The sequence below is a fragment of the Salmo salar genome, chromosome ssa12 (assembly GCF_905237065.1).
Source record: "Salmo salar chromosome ssa12, Ssal_v3.1, whole genome shotgun sequence".
NCBI classification, from domain to species: domain Eukaryota; kingdom Metazoa; phylum Chordata; class Actinopteri; order Salmoniformes; family Salmonidae; genus Salmo; species Salmo salar.
The window spans coordinates 51,676,245-51,694,947 of NC_059453.1; the positions used below are offsets into that span (position 1 = coordinate 51,676,245).

At 42.5% G+C, this 18,703-nt stretch overlaps 1 protein-coding gene across 1 annotated transcript in view; it reads left to right on the forward strand.

Moving 5' to 3' along the window:
* LOC123725647 (voltage-dependent calcium channel subunit alpha-2/delta-2-like) overlaps window positions 1-15,747 on the forward strand; it is a 21,334-nt gene extending 5,587 nt beyond the window's left edge. Inside the window, exons 3-9 of the mRNA XM_045692119.1 lie at window positions 10,933-11,064; window positions 11,911-12,021; window positions 12,292-12,370; window positions 12,680-12,729; window positions 13,183-13,272; window positions 14,984-15,038; window positions 15,722-15,747. Coding sequence (XP_045548075.1) covers window positions 11,950-12,021; window positions 12,292-12,370; window positions 12,680-12,729; window positions 13,183-13,272; window positions 14,984-15,038; window positions 15,722-15,747 — 372 coding nt within the window. The 5' untranslated portion in view covers window positions 10,933-11,064; window positions 11,911-11,949. The remainder of the gene's footprint in view (window positions 1-10,932; window positions 11,065-11,910; window positions 12,022-12,291; window positions 12,371-12,679; window positions 12,730-13,182; window positions 13,273-14,983; window positions 15,039-15,721) is intronic.
* Window positions 15,748-18,703: the final 2,956 nt, after the last annotated feature.

The window sequence follows — 18,703 nt, forward strand, 5'->3', positions numbered from 1 at the left end:
CAACCGTTAATATGTGAAACGGCAGTCGTATATAGGGGAACCAAGGCGCGGCGTGTTGAGTGCTCATGATTATTATTTAATGAAAAAATGAAGCACTTTACAAAGGAACAAAAACGACAGCAAACAGTTCCGTCAGGCAACAACCGCAAAACGGAAAACAACTACCCACAAAAAAACATAGAAAAACCCCAACTTAAATATGATCTCCAATTAGAGACAACACGAACCAGCTGCCTCTAATTGGAGATCATCCCTAAACTCAACATAGAAATAGAAAAACAACTAAACATAGAAACAACAAACATAGACTGCCCACCCATATCACACCCTGACCTAACTACACAGAGAAAAAACAGCTCTCATAGGTCAGAGCGTGACAATATGAGCATAAAATAAAAATGTAATTCAATGTTCCCCAGTTAGAATACTCTAAATTTCATGCCCAAATAATCTCAAAGTATCTTCTAACCAAGTGGTAAAATGTTGAGTGTGTATTCAACTTCAAAAAGAATCCTGAATACATCTGACAGGGATGCACCGATATGACATTTTTGGCCAATACCGATATTTTCCTTGCCAAAATAAAAACAACACCAATAACAGATATAAAAAAAATAGCAGCCTTTTAAGCATTCTAGTACAGTTAAATAGTTGAAACACACAAACTGATCAAAAGGTTATTTTGTTGGCATTTCCGTATGTCCCCATCAGTAAAACATAATCAAACCTATTTATTTCACTTACTTGCTGTGCCGTTTCATTGTTCATTTGTTCAGTAATTTCATTCTCAACCAGGATTTCATCATACATGTCAAGCAGTAAAGTTTCAGCTCTGTCTGTCCGTGGCCTCTTCTGTCGTGGGTCCTCTTCCTCAGTGTGCACTGTCACTGTGTCCATTTCCATCTTGTCCAGCTGTGTCTGTAACAATTCACGTAAACTCTTTGACCCTATGATCAATCGGCTACACAGCTGATGCCCCCTGGACTGTTTCAATAACACGGTACCTCATTTTGTTTACCTGTCGGCCCCAGCCTCGAACTCAGGTCCTGTATGTACCTAACTGACCCGCTCTGCCCATTCATTGACATTTACCTGTTGTTGTCTTAGCTCTCCTGATCAACACCTGTGATTGCTTTATGCCTCTCTCTAATGTCAATATGCCTATGTCTACTGATGTCTTGGCTAGTTTTATATTGTTTTATTTCACTGTAGAGCACTCAGTCCCGCTCAAAAGGCCTTAGATAGCTCTTTCGTCCCACCCCACACACATGCGGAGACCTCACCTACGTTAATTGATGCCTCGAGACGAAACCTCTCATCTCTCAACGCATAGGTTTACCTCCACTGTACTCACATCCTACCATACTTTGTCTGTACATTATACCTTGAATCTATTCGCCCAGAAATCTGCTCCTTTTATTCTCTGTCCCCAACGCACTAGACGACCAGTTCTTATAGCCTTTAGCCGTACCCTTACCCTACTCCTTCTCTGTTCCTCGGTGATGTAGAGGTTAACCCAGGCCCTGTAGCCCCCAGTTCCACTCCTATTGCCCAGGCGCTATCATTTGTTGACTTCTGTAACCGTAAAAGCCTTGGCTTCATGCATGTTAACATCAGAAGCCTCTTCCCTAAGTTATTTTTTTTTACTGCTTTAAGCACACTCCACCAATCCTGATGTCCTAGCCGTGTCTGAATCCTGGCTTAGGAAGGCCACCAAAAATTCTGAAATATCCATCCCCAACTACAACATTTTCCTCCAAGATAGAACTGCCAAAGGGTGTGGAGTTGCAATCTACTGCAGAGAGACAGCCTACAGAGTTCTGTCATGCTATCCAAGTCTGTGCCCAAACAGTTCGAGCTTCTACTTTTAAAAATCCACCTTTCCAGAAATAAGTATCTCACTGTTGTCGCTTGTTACAGCCCCCCTCAGCCCCCAGCTGCGCCCTGGACACCATATGTGAATTAATTGCTCCCCCATTTATCTTCAGAGTTTGTACTGTTAGGTGACCTAAACTGGGATATGCTTAACACCCCGGCCGTCCTACAATCTAAACTTGATGCCCTCAATCTCACCCAAATTATCATGAAACCTACCAGGTACAACCCCAAATCCATAAACACGGGCACCCTCATAGATATCATCCTGACCAACCTGCCCTCTAAATACACCTCTGCTGTCTTCAACCAGGATCTCAGCGATCACTGCCTCATTGCCTGCGTCCGTAATGGGTCCTCCCTAATCTTACCTCATTTGCACACACTGTATATAGACATTTCTATTGTGTTATTGACTGTACGTTTGTTTATTACATGTGTAACTCTGTGTTGTTTGTGTCGCACTGCTTTGCTTTATCTTGGCCAGGTCGCAGTCGTAAATGAGAACTTGTTCTCAACTGGCCTAACTTGTTAAATAAAGGTGAACTAAAAAATAAAAAAATGTTACGTGTATTATCACGTAGCACTTTGTTCTTGGGGATTTTCCCGTTTCAAACATGTTCTCAAATGCCATTGAAATGGCAGCAGCGGTATGAGAACCAGCACATTCTTGAGCATGCAATACGGCTTTCCTCAGTACGAAATCCTCGTCGACCCACTGTGCTGTCAGACTCAGCATGCTCATGGGGCTGACATCGCTGGTCCAAATGTCAGTCATGAAGCTAATAGCAGTGACGCCCATAGCAAGTAGCTCATGGATGTGCGTTTCAACAATACCGTGTAACTCCGGTAGGGCAACATTTGAAAAATAGCGCCTACTTGGTAGTGTGTACCGGAACTCGAGGTGCTCATCCACGACAGAGAACGGTTGATTGTCAAGGGCAATTGTTGTGTATTGATATTCTAGTTTTGTCTTCCTTCTTCCTGTGAAACGCATTAAACAATGCCCACGTTGATTTCTACTCCCGTCTCATGTCCTGTCCTTATATTAGTTGTATAAGTCAATCAGTGTGCTATACAACATCAATGAATTCCATTATTTTGGCCTTAAAGGATTTCGCCTTTGAATTGTCTCGCTGAAATTCTTACTCTTTCAAATGACTGCTTGACTTGAACTTGTTTAGTTGTTGGAAGTGTGCACTTAGATTTTTCAGCTTTTGTTCTACATAGTGTCATGACGTTGGCCTCTTTTGGTACAGGGAGGACAGTTGACTCCCCCCCAATCCACCCCTTGTGTAAAGGGTTGTAAAAACTCTAAAATTCCACGAGAGTCTCTGGCCACATGGCCCATAGAGAGACACAGGAAATTCTTCTAACTCATAGAATTGGAGAGCCAAACGACATTTTGTGTTCTGGACAATATAGCCATATTACCATAAAACTGTTTATATAATAGCATCATAATGGTTGTATAGAATGTATTAATAAGGATAAAGCTTTTGTAAGACATTGAGATGCTATGTACTGATGTAATGTGATAGAATTGTATTTCTGTAACCAAATCTAACTCAGTCATAGGCACGCCCCAGGGACACATACAGGACCAGGCGTCATTTGACAAGCCTGTTCGATGGGCACTATAAAACACCCCCTGATTTACATTTCTTGAGACCAGGCCTACACTCTATGGCCAGAGGTTTGACCATCCAAGTACTCTACTGAAAGTGAACCATACCACGTGGTTAACTTTTAGACTATTGATACCGACAGAATAAGAACAAGTCTTTGATATTAATTATTAGTCTGCAGCTAAGTAAATTATATCATCGAACGCGAAGACCAACGAAACAACCATTCTATGACGACATTAATGAATGTCGCTCTGAAAGATCCATTCTAACCAAGAGAGAGAGAGAGAGAGAGAACGCGGACAAAACTCCCCAACAGAACAGAACTCTCGAACAAGGATCACGACGACACATGAGCGTAAATATGTATTGATTGCAATTGTTCCCGAATGAGTGAGCCTTCAATTGTCAATTGTTAATATTAATGAACTCTGTGTAACTTCTCAGCTGACCGTTTATGACCCATTGTTCAACAGGCCGACCTGCCTGTTTAGCCCACAAGTGCACATTCCTCTACCAATCCTTTGTGACGATAATTACTGTTGGTATGTTTTCTGTTAATTACTTAGTGTAGTAAATAAATGATTTTAAGACAATTGATGTATGGATGATTTTAGTAAAGACTGGGTTCGTGCAGATACAACAATTTACGACGTTTGGAATGAGACTGGACTCGAGGTAAAATACACCATTTAAACCAGAAGATAATCGGCCTATACTATAATAGAATATAATATTATAGTACAGGAAAGTTATATTAGGAAAATTATAGCTTTGTAATCTGAATATTCTCCTTGGTGCCCCGATCTCCTAGTTAATTACAATTAAACGATTAATCAGTTTAATCGCGTGATAATAATTACAGGGAGCTAATTGATAAACATATCTTCCGTTTAATGGTACCCCAAAGACACGACAATAGTCACTGAACGTCTGGGGGTGATGCACTTTTCTAATGAATAATTAGGTTTGTGGTATTGAAAGATTTCATTTACATTTTAGTCATTTAGCAGACGCTCTTATCCAGAGTGACTTACAGTAGTGAATACATTTCATACATTTTTTTTTCTTTTCGTACTGGTCCCCCGTGGGAATCGAACCCACAACCCTGGCGTTGCAAACACCATGCTCTCCCAACTGAGCCACACGGGCTTCTCCCCTCCTCTGGAAATAATTGTCACACCTGCTCCCGCTCTCCCTCCCTGGTGCTTGAGGGTGCCAGGCTGCCTTTCATTACTCACACCTGTCACCATCATTGGACTCACCTGGACTCCTTCACGTTTTGATTGCCTTCCCTATATCTGTCTGTTTCATCCGTGTCAGCATTATTGTCTTTTCCATTTCCCCTGTCCAAACACTGTCTGTATTCTCTTCATGTCCGTGGTTATTAAATATTCACTCCCTGTACCTGCTTCTCATCTCCAGCGTGGATCCTTAAAATAATAGCAGCTCAAACGTTGCATATGGCCTTTTTGTTATCTTCCTTTGAAACTTAAATAGATCCACACAGCAGACATTGTGGGCTAGGTTAGAAATGCTGTGTTGTACGTGTAACGCTGTATTTTTCGTTGCGTCATTACGTCATCTACCTAAGTTATACAGGTATGAACGTCAGCTTTGACATCGGTTTTGCACATTGGTGTTAAACTATACAGTGGCAAGAAAAAATGGGAACTCTGGAAATACCTGGATTTCTGAATAAATTGGTCATAAAATTTGATCTGAACTTCATCTAGGTCACAACAATAGACAAACACAGTCTGCTTAAACTGAAAACACAAACAATTATATGTTTTCATGTCTTTATTGAACACATCGTGTAAACATTCACAGTGCAGGGTGGAAAAAGCATGTGATCCCTTGGATTTAATAACTGGTTGTCCCTTTTGGCAGCAATAACTTCAACCAAACGTTTTCTGTAGTTGCGGATCAGACTTGCACAACAGTCAGAAGGAATTTTGGACCATTCCTCGTTACAAAACTGTTTCAGTTCAGCAATATTCATGGAATGTCTGGTGTGAACTGCTCTCTTGAGGTCATGCCACAGCATCTCAATCGGGTTGAGGTCAGGACTCTGACTGGGCCACTCCAGAAGACGTATTTTCTTCTCTTGAAGCCATTCTGTTGATTTACTTCTGTGTTTTGGGTCGTTGTCCTGTTGCATCACCCAACTTCTGTTGAGCTTCAATTGGCGGACAGAGTCTAACATTCTCCTGCAAAATGTCTTGATAAACTTAGGAATTCATTTTTCCATCGACGATAGTGTTGGATTCTGGGTGAAACTTTGAACATTGTTATACTCAGAAGTATTTGAACATTAGTTAAAAAGAGACAAGAAACCGTTGAAGGCTCATATCACTTAGCTCCCTGCTTAGCAATAATTATGCAATGTTTAGCGATAAGGAGGAGACTCCACCCAAAGTGGGGTATGAATACTACCACGGGGGAAGCCATATCTGTGTTTGAAATACAGCTGTATCGACCTTTTGGGAAGAATTAAACTTGGTTAAGCTTTTCTAGTGTCTGTGAGTTATTTACTCTGAAAATTAGAACCTGCAAGCTGTCCAAGGCCCTGAGGCAGCAAAGCAGCCCCAAACCATGATGCTTCCTCCACCATACTTTACAGTTGGGATGAGGTTTTGATGTTGCCAGTAGCGCTGTGGAACCTTCAGGTGCACTTTTGCAAACTGCAGACGTGCAGCAATGTTTTCTTGGACAGCAGTGGTTTCTTCCGTGGTGTCCTCCCATGAACACCATTCTTGTTTAGTGTTTTTACGTATCGTAGACTCGTCAACAGAGATGTTAGCATGTTCCAGAGATTTCTGTAAGTCTTTAGCTGACACTCTAGGATTCTTCTAAATCTCATTGAGCATTCTGCACTGTGCTCTTGCAGTCATCTTTGCAGGATTGCCACACATAGGGAGGAGAGTAGCAACAGAGTTGAACTTTCTCCATTTATAGACAACGAGCCTACCAGACGAGCTAAACTACTTCTATGCTTGCTTCGAGGCAAATAACGCTGAAACATGCATGATAGCACCAGCTGTTCCGGAAGACTGTGATCACGCTCTCTGCAGCCGAATTGAGTAAGACCTTTAAACAGGTCAACATTCACAAGGCCGCAGGGCCAGATGGATTACCAGGACGTGTACTGCGAGCATGTGCTGACCAACTGGCAACTGACATTTTCAACCCCTGTCTGAGTCTGTAATACCAACATGTTTTAAGCAGACCACCATAGTGCCTGTGCCCAAGAACACCTAGGTAACCTGCCTAAATGACTACCGACCCGTAGCACTCATCTCTGTAGCCATGAAGTGCTTTGAAAGGGTGGTCATGGCTCACATCAACACCATCATCCCAGAAACCCTAGACCCACTCCAATTTGCATACCGCCCCAACAGATCCACAGATGATGCAATCTCTATTGCACTCCACACTGCCCTTTCCCACCAGGACAAAAGGAACACTTATATGAGAATGCTATTCATTGACTACAGCTCGGCGTTCAACACCATAGTACCCTCAAAGCTCATCAATAAGCTAAGGACCCTGGGACTAAACACCTCCCACTGTAACTGGGTCCTGGACTTCCTGACGGGCTGCCCCCAAGTGGTAAGGGTAGGTAACAACACATCCGCCACGCTGATCCTCAACACAGGGGCTCCTCAGGGGTGCGTGCTCAGTCCCCTCCTGTACTCCCTGTTCACCCATGACTGCTCGGCCAGGCACGACTCCAACACCATTATTACATTTGCTGATGACACAACAGTTGTAGGCCTGATCACCGACAACGACGAGACAGCCTATAGGGAGGAGGTCAGAGACCTGTCAGTGTGGTGCCAAGACAACAACCTCTCCCTCAATGTGATCAAGACAAAGAAGATGATTGTGGACTACAGGAAAAAGAAGACTGGGCACGGCCCTATTCTCATGCAGTGGAGCAGGTTGAGAGCTTCAAGTTTCTTGGTGTCCATATCACCAACAAACTAACATGGTCCAAGCACACCAACACAGTCGTGAAGGGGGCACGACAAAACCTATTCCCCCTCAGGAGACTGAAAAGATTTGGCATGGGTCCACAGATCCTCAAAAGTTTCTACAGCTGCACCATCGAGAGCATCCTGACTGGTTGTATCACTGCTCGGCCTCCGACCGCAAGGCACTACAGAGGGTAGTGCTAACAGCCCAGTACATCACTGGGGCCAAGTTTCCTGCCATCCAGGACCTATACCAGGCAGTGTCAGAGGAAGGCCCTAAAAATTGTCAATGAGTCCAGCCACCCTAGTCATAGACTGTTCTCTCTGCTACAGCATGGCAAATGGTACCGGAGCGCCTAGTCTAGGTCCAAGAGGCTTGTAGACAGCTTCTACCCCAAAGCCATAAGACTCCTGAACATCTAGTTAAATGCCTACCCAGACTATTTGCATTGCCCCCCCTCTCCCTCTTTATACCACTGCTGCTCTCTGTTGTCGTCTATGCATAGTCACTTTAATAACTCTACCTACATGTACATACTACCTCAAGTTACCGGTGCCCCCGCACATTGACTCTGTATCAGTACCCCCCTGTATATAGTCTCACTATTGTTATTTCACTACTGCTCTTTAATTACTTTTTACTTTTATCTCTTATTCTTATCCGTATTTTTTTTTAACTGCATTGTTGGTAAGTAAGAATTTCACTGTAAGCATTAAACATTTCACTGCGCCGACTATACACCTGTTGTATTCGGAGCATGTGGCTAATAGAATTTGATTTGTCTTACTGTGGACTGATGAATATCAAGGCTTTTAGAGATACTTTTGTAACCCTTTCCAGCTTCATGCTAGTCAACCATTCTTAATCTTAAGTCTTCTGAGATCTCTTTCGTTTGAGGCATGGCTCACATCAGGCAATGCTTCTTGTGAATAAGCAAACTCAAATTTGTGAGTGTTTTTTATAGGGCAAGGCAGCTCCAATCTCGTCTCATTGATTGGACTCCAGGTTAGCTAACTCCTGACTCCAATTAGCTTTTGGAGAAGTCATAAGCCTAGAGGTTCACATACTTTTCCAACCTACATTGTGAAAGGTTTCAATTATGTATTCAATATAGACAAGAAAAATACAATACTTTGTGTGTTATTAGTTTAAGCATGCTATGTTTGTCTATTGTTGTGACATAGATGAAGATCAGATCAAATTTGATGACCAATTTATGCAGAAATCCAGGTAATTCCAAAGGGTTCACATACTTTTTCTTGACACTGTACATAGAGCTGATTCCAATGTTGGCATTTTTAGCTAATATCGGCCGATTTCGATATATGCTTACCGATATTTTGTGCATCCCTACATCAGACCTGTGATTTAAAAAATAAAATAATTGTTTACAATTTTTATTCCACCCTGTTCATTGGCCAAAGCCATTGGAAAATATGTAGAATTGCAGGAAATTAGATTTGTTTTTGTTTTTTGTGGAAGGAGCTTAATCCATGGAAAAGTTAGCTTGCTAGTTAGCTGGCTTTTCTGTAAACTAGCTTGACATGCTAGAAAGTAATTGAAACAAGTTGAGAAAACAGTAACTTGAAGAAACGTGGTGTATTATCTTCTGAAGCAGTTTGGTTGTCCTGTCTTCATTATAGAAGTTATATTTTGCTATCTCACAAAACAAATGCGATCTCTTTGACGAGACCTTTAGTCAGTGAATTAAGCCGTCTCCTATGTAAATACTATTTCTGCCATACATGCCTTCAAACTACAGTAAACCCCCTTAAGTATTCCCTTTCCTAAGGAAATATTTGAGGTGCTCTATGCAAATGATTACCTAAGGTACTGTAATCAGGCCCTGGAACTCCCTCTGTGACTCTGAGTCCATCACCACCTTTCAGTTCCACCTAAAGCCCCACCTCTTCACCATGGCCTACCCATAAGCCCCCCCCCCACCCTCCCCACACACACACACTCTCTCTCACGCACTGCTGAGTCCTACACACATTGACATTCCACTTTTTTAGCCCATTGAAGCAGGACAGGGCCTGTGGACTCATCCCCCATCCTCCCTCCCTCCCTCCCCCGCCCCACCACCCCACCCCAGCCATCCCAGCAGCAGTGACTCCCTCTGTGAGCCTCACCACCACTGGCTCACTCGCTGTGTACGAACCAGCAGAGCTCACAAATAACAACTCTTCCCATCCTTATGCACCAACAAAAAATTGTTCGGTTGGATGATTCAGTGGGTTTGACCACACTGTCGTATTGTCGTGGGTGTATTATGTATATGAAATACAGGGGTGTAGTTTGTGGCGTTCTGGAGTAGTGGAAACGCGTTCTCTGGAGTGATGGATCACGCTGGCAGTCCGACTGACAAATCTGAGTTTGGCAGATGCCAGGAGAACGCTACCTGCCCCAATGTATAGTGCCAACTGTAAAGTTTGGTGGAGGAGGAATAATGATCTGGGGCTGGTTTTCATGGTTTGGGCTAGGCCCCTTAGTTCCTTTGAAGGAAAATCTTAACGCTACAGCATACAATGACATTCTAGACGATTCTGTGCTTCCAACTTTGTGGCAACAGTTTGGGGAAGGCCCTTTCCTGTTTCAGCATGACAATGCCCCCGTGCACAAACCGAGGTCCATACAGAAATGGTTTGTCGAGATTGTTGTGGAAGAACTTGACTGGCCTGCACAGAGCCCTAATGTCAACCCAATCGAACACCTTTGGAATGAATTGGAACGCAGATTGCGAGCCGACCTCACTAGTGCTCTTGTGGCTGAATGGAAGCAATATTCCAATATCTAGTGGAAAACCTTCCCAGAAGAGTTGAGGATGTTATATCAACAAAGGGGGACCTCCATATTAATGCCCATGATTTTGGAATGAGATGTTCGACGAGCAGTTGTCCACATACCTTTGGTCATTTGGTGTATCTGGACATTCAAAGACTTTCTGGACTTCCCTTTGTTGCTGCAATAACACTCTCCTGCTCCAACATCCTAACCAATAACAAGTTATTACTACTGATAATGGGATTATGAAATCATAAACGGACTCATTATGCAACTAAAATGAGCTCAAGTCAAATAGTCTCCAACAGAATAATGGGCAAATTTTGCACAATACAGTGGGAAAAGCTCTTTTGAGACTTAACCAAGAAGACAGCTGTAATCGCTGCCAAAGGTGTTTCTAACATGTATTGGCTCAGGAGGTGAATACTTAATAAGGTATATTAGTGTTTAATTTTCCATTCATCTTTTAAAAATATATATAATTTTTCTTTCAATTTGACATTACAGAGTATTTTGTGTAGATCGTTGGCAAAAAATTGCAATTAAATCCAGTTTAATCCCACTTTGTAACGCAACAAAATGTGAAAAAGTTCAAGGGTGTGTAGACTTTCTATAGGCACTGTAAGTGAGACCAATCCGTCTTCTACATGGTCTTCCCCTTCAGCCCCAGTGATTCTAAATGAGCTGAACTGGACCCAGGCGCTGGAGAAGGTGTTTATGGAGAACAGTCAAGAGGATCCTTCACTACTCTGGCAGGCATTTGGTAGCGCCACTGGGGTCACCCGCTACTACCCAGGTACATGATGTCCATATTACAGGAATACATGATGTCCATATTACAGGGATACATGATTCCCTTATTACAGGACATACAGGATGCCCTTATTACAGGAATATATGATGTCCTTAATACAGGAATACAGGATGTCCTTATTACAGGCCATACATGATGCCCTTATTACAGGAATATAGGATGCCCTTATTACAGGAATACATTATGTCCTTATTACAGGAAAATATGATGTCCTTAATACAGGATGTCCTTATTATAGGAATACAGGATGCCCTTATAACAGGACATACAGGATGCCCTTATTACAGGAAAATATGATGTCCTTATTACAGGAATACAAGATGTTGTTATTACAGGAATACAGGATGTTGTTATTACAGGATATACAGGATGTCCTTATTACAGGAATACAGGATGCTGTTATTACATTAATACAGGATGCCCTTATTACAGGAATACAGGATGTCCTTATTAGAATTATAGGATCTCTTTGGTCCTTTCCTTCACGACAATGCAATATACTGTAAAGCAATAAAAGTTGACTTAAATGTGAATGGTTATATGGTTATATGAATGGTTGGAAATATGCTGGGTTGTGAAACTAAACTGAAAGTCTGCACAATTGAAGTGTTCCATAATAACCCCCCTCTGTCTCATATTTTCTGCGTCCCAAATGTCACCCTCTTCCCTTTTATAGTGCCTTATTTTTAAATAGTGTTCCCTTTGGGACATAGACAGTGTTCCACTCTTGCCTGCTTTATTCGTCACATACTTACATTCTGTATTAATCATTCACTTGCTGTGTTTTGTATTAATGTTAGCACACACGCTTTCTGTTTCTCTTTCTAGAAGACGAATGTCCCGCGAGCTCACTGCAATAAAATAATCATGCTGTTCACTGATGGAGGAGAGGATCGAGCTCAGGACATCTTTGAGCAGTACAACTGGCCCAACAAAATGGTCAGTTTCTCAGAAACTAAACACACACACAAAACACATGAGCTGAAATTTCAATCACTTTTTCATTGATGACTTCATTCTTGGAACCCATAAATGCTTCACTAGGGTTTAAAAAATTCCTCCTGCTTATTTCCTCCTGATTACAGGAATCTTCCAAATGGGATTTCCTGTCAAATGATACCACAATGGAAACCACAGTTGGCCGTGTATCTCTGTGTTAATGTCCCTGAATAAAGATTAATGGGTTCTTTGAATTATCTTTCTTCTTAGGTGCAGGTCTTTTCATTCTCTTTGGGGCAGCACAACTATGATGTCACACCCTTGCAGTGGATTGCGTGTGCCAATGAAGGTGAGTGGGATCGGTGCAGGGGCTATTTTTCCTAACCAGCATCAGTGAAGATCCCTCTTGTCCAAAAATAGATGCAGTAGGGGGTTGTAACAAAATTGCCGTTTTCATTTCCTTGTGCGCTAATAAACATGACACTTGTCTGCTTAAGAGAAGTTACTGTAGTCCTTCAGTTTATAACCCCTAGCCTAGTTTATAAGCGCCTGATACACAACCTCCATCTTCACTCTCCCTCATCTGTGCCATAATTGTGAGCTCTGTTTCTCATCCTATCTCTCTTTTTATCCCTCTCTCTCTCTGCTCTCCCTCTAGGTTTCTATTTTGAGATCCGCTCCATCTGTGCCTTAAGGATTAACACCCAGGTGGGTTTGTCTAGTGCCTCTTACACAGCTGATCCTGGGTCAGCCAGTTCTCCTCCTGGCACTGCTTCCTGGAATTGTTGTTGTTTACCGGAGACTGACTCTAATGTAGCGTTTATATTATTACCCTGAGGTTATTACTGTGACAGCTGGATGACAGGCAAAGATATAAAGTTGGACAAACTTTATTGAGCATCTTTCCATCAGCAACAGCATGTAGTCATGTGAAATACTTTTCAGTTTCCTGTGTAACATCAGCATGGTAGCGTCCCAAATGGCACCCTATTTTCTACATAGTGCACTACTTTTAACCAGAGCCCTGTTTTCCCTGGTCCAAAGTAGTGCACTATAAAGGGAATAGAGTGCCATTTGGGACAGAAGCTTCAGAATGTGTAACATCAGTATTGCTACACAGCTGATGCCTGACTGTTTGCTATTCCTGTGTGTTGTTACCAGGAGTACCTGGATGTGCTGGGCCGCCCGATGGTCCTGGCAGGCAGCCGTGCCAAGCAGGTTCAGTGGACCAATGTCTATCAGGATGCCTTGGTGAGGTCACCTAGCTCAGAACATTCAGCTATACCTAATCTATAGCCTGAATGCCAGTCTGTTTGTGCTATCATGCCAACTTCATTGCAGTCAGTCACTGTTTGGAATGACATTGAGTGACAAAGAGTTGGCATGATAGCTCAAACAGACTGGCACTCATGCTAATTCATCTACATTGGACTTAAAGGGCGACTGCACTTCCTGCTTTGGCCAAATTCTTTATCAATGCTCATTAAGAAATGCTAGCGGCCATGACTGAAGGCAAACAAGAGTTGTCTTGGGGGTGTGGTTTGAGGTGGGTCTTTCTTGGGTTTGTCTTTGCCAGTCAATCACAACAAACAATGAAAGTAGCTAGCCATTTCGAGTTGAAACATTGAAAGCAAGCTGGCAACATGCATCAAACATGTCGTCAGGTTTGCTTGATTAGGAGCTAGCTAGCTAACGTTAGCTAGCAGGGATAAAACCGTTCTTCAGGTTCAACGATAGCTATGCAAATCCATCTCTGACATTACCAATAAGCAAGAGGCTATGTATTTATATTTTATTTAGTTACATCACAGTATCACAGCCTAGTATCATAGCGGCATAGCCAATAATGACATGTAGCTGTTTGACGGTTGACAGCCCAAGAAGAAACTAGTTGGATGTAATCCATATCCTGGCCATATTCCCAAGATTGTTGAACAACTTTCTGGAAGCCCATTTCCTCTAGAGTAGCTACTAACCACACGTCTTGTCTGGGGAAGAGGTTCCAGTGGGCGAGTTTGTTTTGCGCAGTGGTGGAAAAAGTAGGCTACCCGATTTTTATACATGAGTAAAAGTAAAGATACCTTGATAGAAAATGACTCAAGTAAAAGTGAAAGTCACCCAGCAAAATACTACTTGAGTAAAAGTCTAAAAGTAATTGATTTTAAATATACTTAAGTATAGAAAGTAAATGTAATTGCTAAATATAAAATGTATCAAAAGTAAAAGTAGAAATCATTTCACATTCTTTATATTAAGCAAACCAGACGGCACCATTTTCTTGTTTTTTTTATTTACAGATAGCCAGACTCACACTCCAACACTCAGACATCATTTACAAATGAAGCAATTTATTTTAGTGAGACCACCAGATCAGAGGCAGTATGCATGACCAGGGATGTTCTCTTGATAAATGTGTGAAATTGACCATTTTCCTGCCCTGCTACTTTGGGTTTGGTTTGCTGCTATTGTTGTTTGCTTGGGACAACGTTTCCTCTCCTTGTGCGCAGTCGTCCATGTCACCTCGTGTTTTGTACAGATGACTCAAATCAGTCAACGGAAGAAGGCCAACGTTGTACAACATTTTGTCTGCTACATGAAAAAAATGATCTCTAAATGTTTATATATGATATTTGGTGATTAAATGCTATTGATATTTTTCACTTCAGCTCTTTGTGATTTGTGTTCCTTTGATTTAATGCTATTGTGGTGTGCAGTGCATTTGATAACTTCTGTTTTATAGTACTGTAAGTTTTATGACTAACCTCCACAATTGAAATATTACACACACACACACACACACACACACACACACACACACACACACACACACACACACACACACACACACACACACACACACACACACACACACACACACACACACACACACACACAGTGTACAAAACATTAAGGACACCTTCCTAATATTAAGTTGCACCCCCCCTCCCCTCTTTTCCCTTAGAACAGCAAGGTGTCGAAAGCGTTTGACAGTGATGCTGGTCCATGTAGACTCCAATGCTTCCCACAGTTGTGTCAAGTTGGCTGGATGTCCTTTGGGTGGTGGACCATTCTTGATACACACGGGAAACTGTTGAGAGGGAAAAACACAGCAGCGTTGCAGTTCTTGACAAAAACCGGTGCACCTGGCACCTACTACCAGAACCCATTCAAAGGCACTTACATAGTTAGTCTTGCCCATTCACCCTCTGAATGGCACACATACACAATCCGTCTCAATTGTCTCGAGGCTTAAAAATCCTTCCTTAATCTGTCTCCTCCCCTTCATCTATACTGATTGAAGTGGATTTAATAAGTGACATCAATAAGGGATGATAGCTTTCACATGGATTCACCTGGGCAGTCTATGACAGGCAAGTGTCCTTAATGTTTTGTATACTCAGTGCATACATACATACATACTCTCAGAATGGCAGACTAAGGCCTAGTTTTCTGTGACATTTTAGAGGCAGAAAGTATGAATAGGAAGGCCCCACTCACGCACCCACACACCCATGAAGAAGTTTTACTTACACTCACATGGAGCACAAAGAAGAATGAACAGAGAGAAATTGACATTTTTGGGACTGGAATTTATTAAAATAATAATTAAAGGTTAAAGGCTGACTAAAGAAATGTAGTAAAATGGTTAAGAATGAGATGTTGGCTTTAAGGTACAGTATATTTGGACTATGTCTATTAGGCTTGGAGGATAAGGTCTTAGGCTGATAGTGATATGTTAGAATGTTGAAATAAGAGGATGGTGGGATGTTGGATGTTTAAGATGTAACTGGAGTAATTGAATTGGGTTAGAGTGAGATTAGAATTGAGTGAAATTAGAATAGTAAATGGAATAAGAAGTGTTCATGTTTAAAACTAGTAATGGTGATGATATGTAGCTAAAAGTATATTAAGGGTGCAAGCTTGACTGAGAACAACCCCAGCCAGCAAAGACTGTTAGAAGGAGGCAGGAAATCCTGTGGATGCGAGGGGGGAGGAGCTTGTGGTTTTAGAAAGCCTAGGGTGTGACGGTAAAAGTGGGGGTTAGTGGGTGGCTGAAAAATAGTTTGCAGTTGCAAGTGCAAAAATAGGTGTTAGGCAGAGAATAATGATAGATAGGGGTGGGGCATTTCAGACCCCTTCACTTTTTCCACCTTTTGTTGTTACAGCCTTATTTTAAAATGGATTAAAGAAAAACATTTCCTCATGAATCTACCCACAATATCCCATAATGACAAAGCAAAAGTTATTTTTTAGAAATGTTTGCAAACTGAAATATCACATTTACATAAGTAGTTAGACCCTTTACTCAGTACTTTGTTAAAGCACCTTTGGCAGCGATTACAGCCCGATTCTTGGGTATGACGCTACAAGCTTGGGGTCTGAATACTGTTAAACAAATATATTTTAGATTCTTCAAAGAAATCCTTCAAGACGGTTGGAAAAGCATTCCTCATGAATCTGGTTGAGAGAATGCCAAGAGTGTGCAAAGCTCTCATCAAGGCAAAGTTTGGCCACTTTGAAGAATCTAAAATCTATTTTAATTTGTTTAACACTTTTTTGGTTACTACATGATTCCATGTGTTATTTCATAGTTTTGATGTCTTCACTATTATTCTACAATGTAGAAAATAGTACAAATAAAGATAAACCCTGTAATCAGTAGGTGTGTCGAAATTTTGGACTGATACTAATGTATATATATACACTGCTCAAAACAATAAAGGGAACACTTAAACAACACAATGTAAGTCCAAGTCAATCACACTTCTGTGAAATCAAACTGTCCACTTAGGAAGCAACACTGATTGACAATACATTTCACATGCTGTTGTGCAAATGGAATAGACAACAGGTGGAAATTATAGGCAATTAGCAAGACACCCCCAATAAAGGAGTGGTTCTGCAGGTGGTAACCACAGACCACTTCTCAGTTCCTATGCTTCCTGGCTGATGTTTTGGTCTCTTTTGAATGCTGGCGGTGCTTTCACTCTAGTGGTAGCATGAGACGGAGTCTACAACCCACACAAGTGGCTCAGGTAGTGCAGCTCATCCAGGATGGCACATCAATGCGAGCTGTGGCAAGAAGGTTTGCTGTGTCTGTCAGCGTAGTGTCCAGAGCATGGAGGCGCTACCAGGAGACAGGCCAGTACATCAGGAGACGTGGAGGAGGCCGTAGGAGGGCAACAACCCAGCAGCAGGACCGCTACCTCCGCCTTTGTGCAAGGAGGAGCAGGAGAGGCACTGCCAGAGCCCTGCCAAATGACCTCCAGCAGGCCACAAATGTGCATGTGTCTGCTCAAACGGTCAGAAACAGACTCCATGAGGGTGGTATGAGGGCCCGACGTCCACAGGTGGGGTTGTGCTTACAGCCCAACACCGTGCAGGACGTTTGGCATTTGCCAGAGAACACCAAGATTGGCAAATTCCCCACTGGCGCCCTGTGCTCTTCACAAATGAAAGCAGGTTCACACTGAGCACGTGACAGACATGACAGAGTCTGGAGACGCCGTGGAGAACGTTCTGCTGCCTGCCACATCCTCCAGCATGACCAGTTTGGCGGTGGGTCAGTCATGGTGTGGGGTGGCATTTCTTTGGGGGGCCGCACAGCCCTCCATGTGCTCGCCAGAGGTAGCCTGACTGCCATTAGGTACCGAGATGAGATCTTCAGACCCCTTGTGAGACCATATGCTGGTGCGGTTGGCCCTGGGTTCCTCCTAATGCAAGACAATGCTAGACCTCATGTGGCTGGAGTGTGTCAGCAGTTCCTGCAAGAGGAAGGCATTGATACTATGGACTGGCCCGCCCGTTCCCCAGACCTGAATCCAATTGAGCACATCTGGGACATCATGTCTCGCTCCATCCACCATCCACCACAGACTGTCCAGGAGTTGGCGGATGCTTTAGTCCAGGTCTGGGAGGAGATCCCTCAGGAGACCATCTGCCACCTCATCAGGAGCATGCCCAGGCGTTGTAGGGAGATCATACAGGCACGTGGAGGCCACACACACTACTGAGCCTCATTTTGACTTGTTTTAAGGACATTACATCAAAGTTGGATCAGCCTGTAGTGTGGTTTTCCACTTTAATTTTGAGTGTGACTCCACATCCAGACCTCCATGGGTTGATAAATTGGATTTCCATTGATTATTTTTGTGTGATTTTGTTGTCAGCACATTCAACTATGTAAATAAAAAAGTATTTAATAAGATTATTTCTTTCATTCAGATCTAGGATGTGTTGTTTAAGTGTTCCCTTTATTTTTTTGAGCAGTATATTATTTTTATTTTTAAATTTACCCCTTTTTTTCTCTCCAATTTCATGGTATCCAATTGGTAGTACTTACAGACTTGTCACATCGCTGCAACTCCCGTACGGGCTCGGGAGAGGCGAAGGTAGTAGCAGGGGTACAGAATCGAGGCTGGTAACATACACAGGGTGAACGAGCGATACGTCCTGGAAGTGTAGTTTCAGCGACTCTCAATGTGAGAGGCGAGTAAAGTCTGAGTGACCCCTTGAAGTGTAGTGTTGCATCGTTCCACTTTTAACCAACGTTTAGTTGGCTTCAAAGCCCTTTTGAGATCATCGAACAATGTTTGAGAGATGAGTGATAATGTCGCACCCGAATCAATTAGCGCATGACAAGTTAAGCAGTCCTCCAGGACCGTTTCCAGGTATGGGCGTT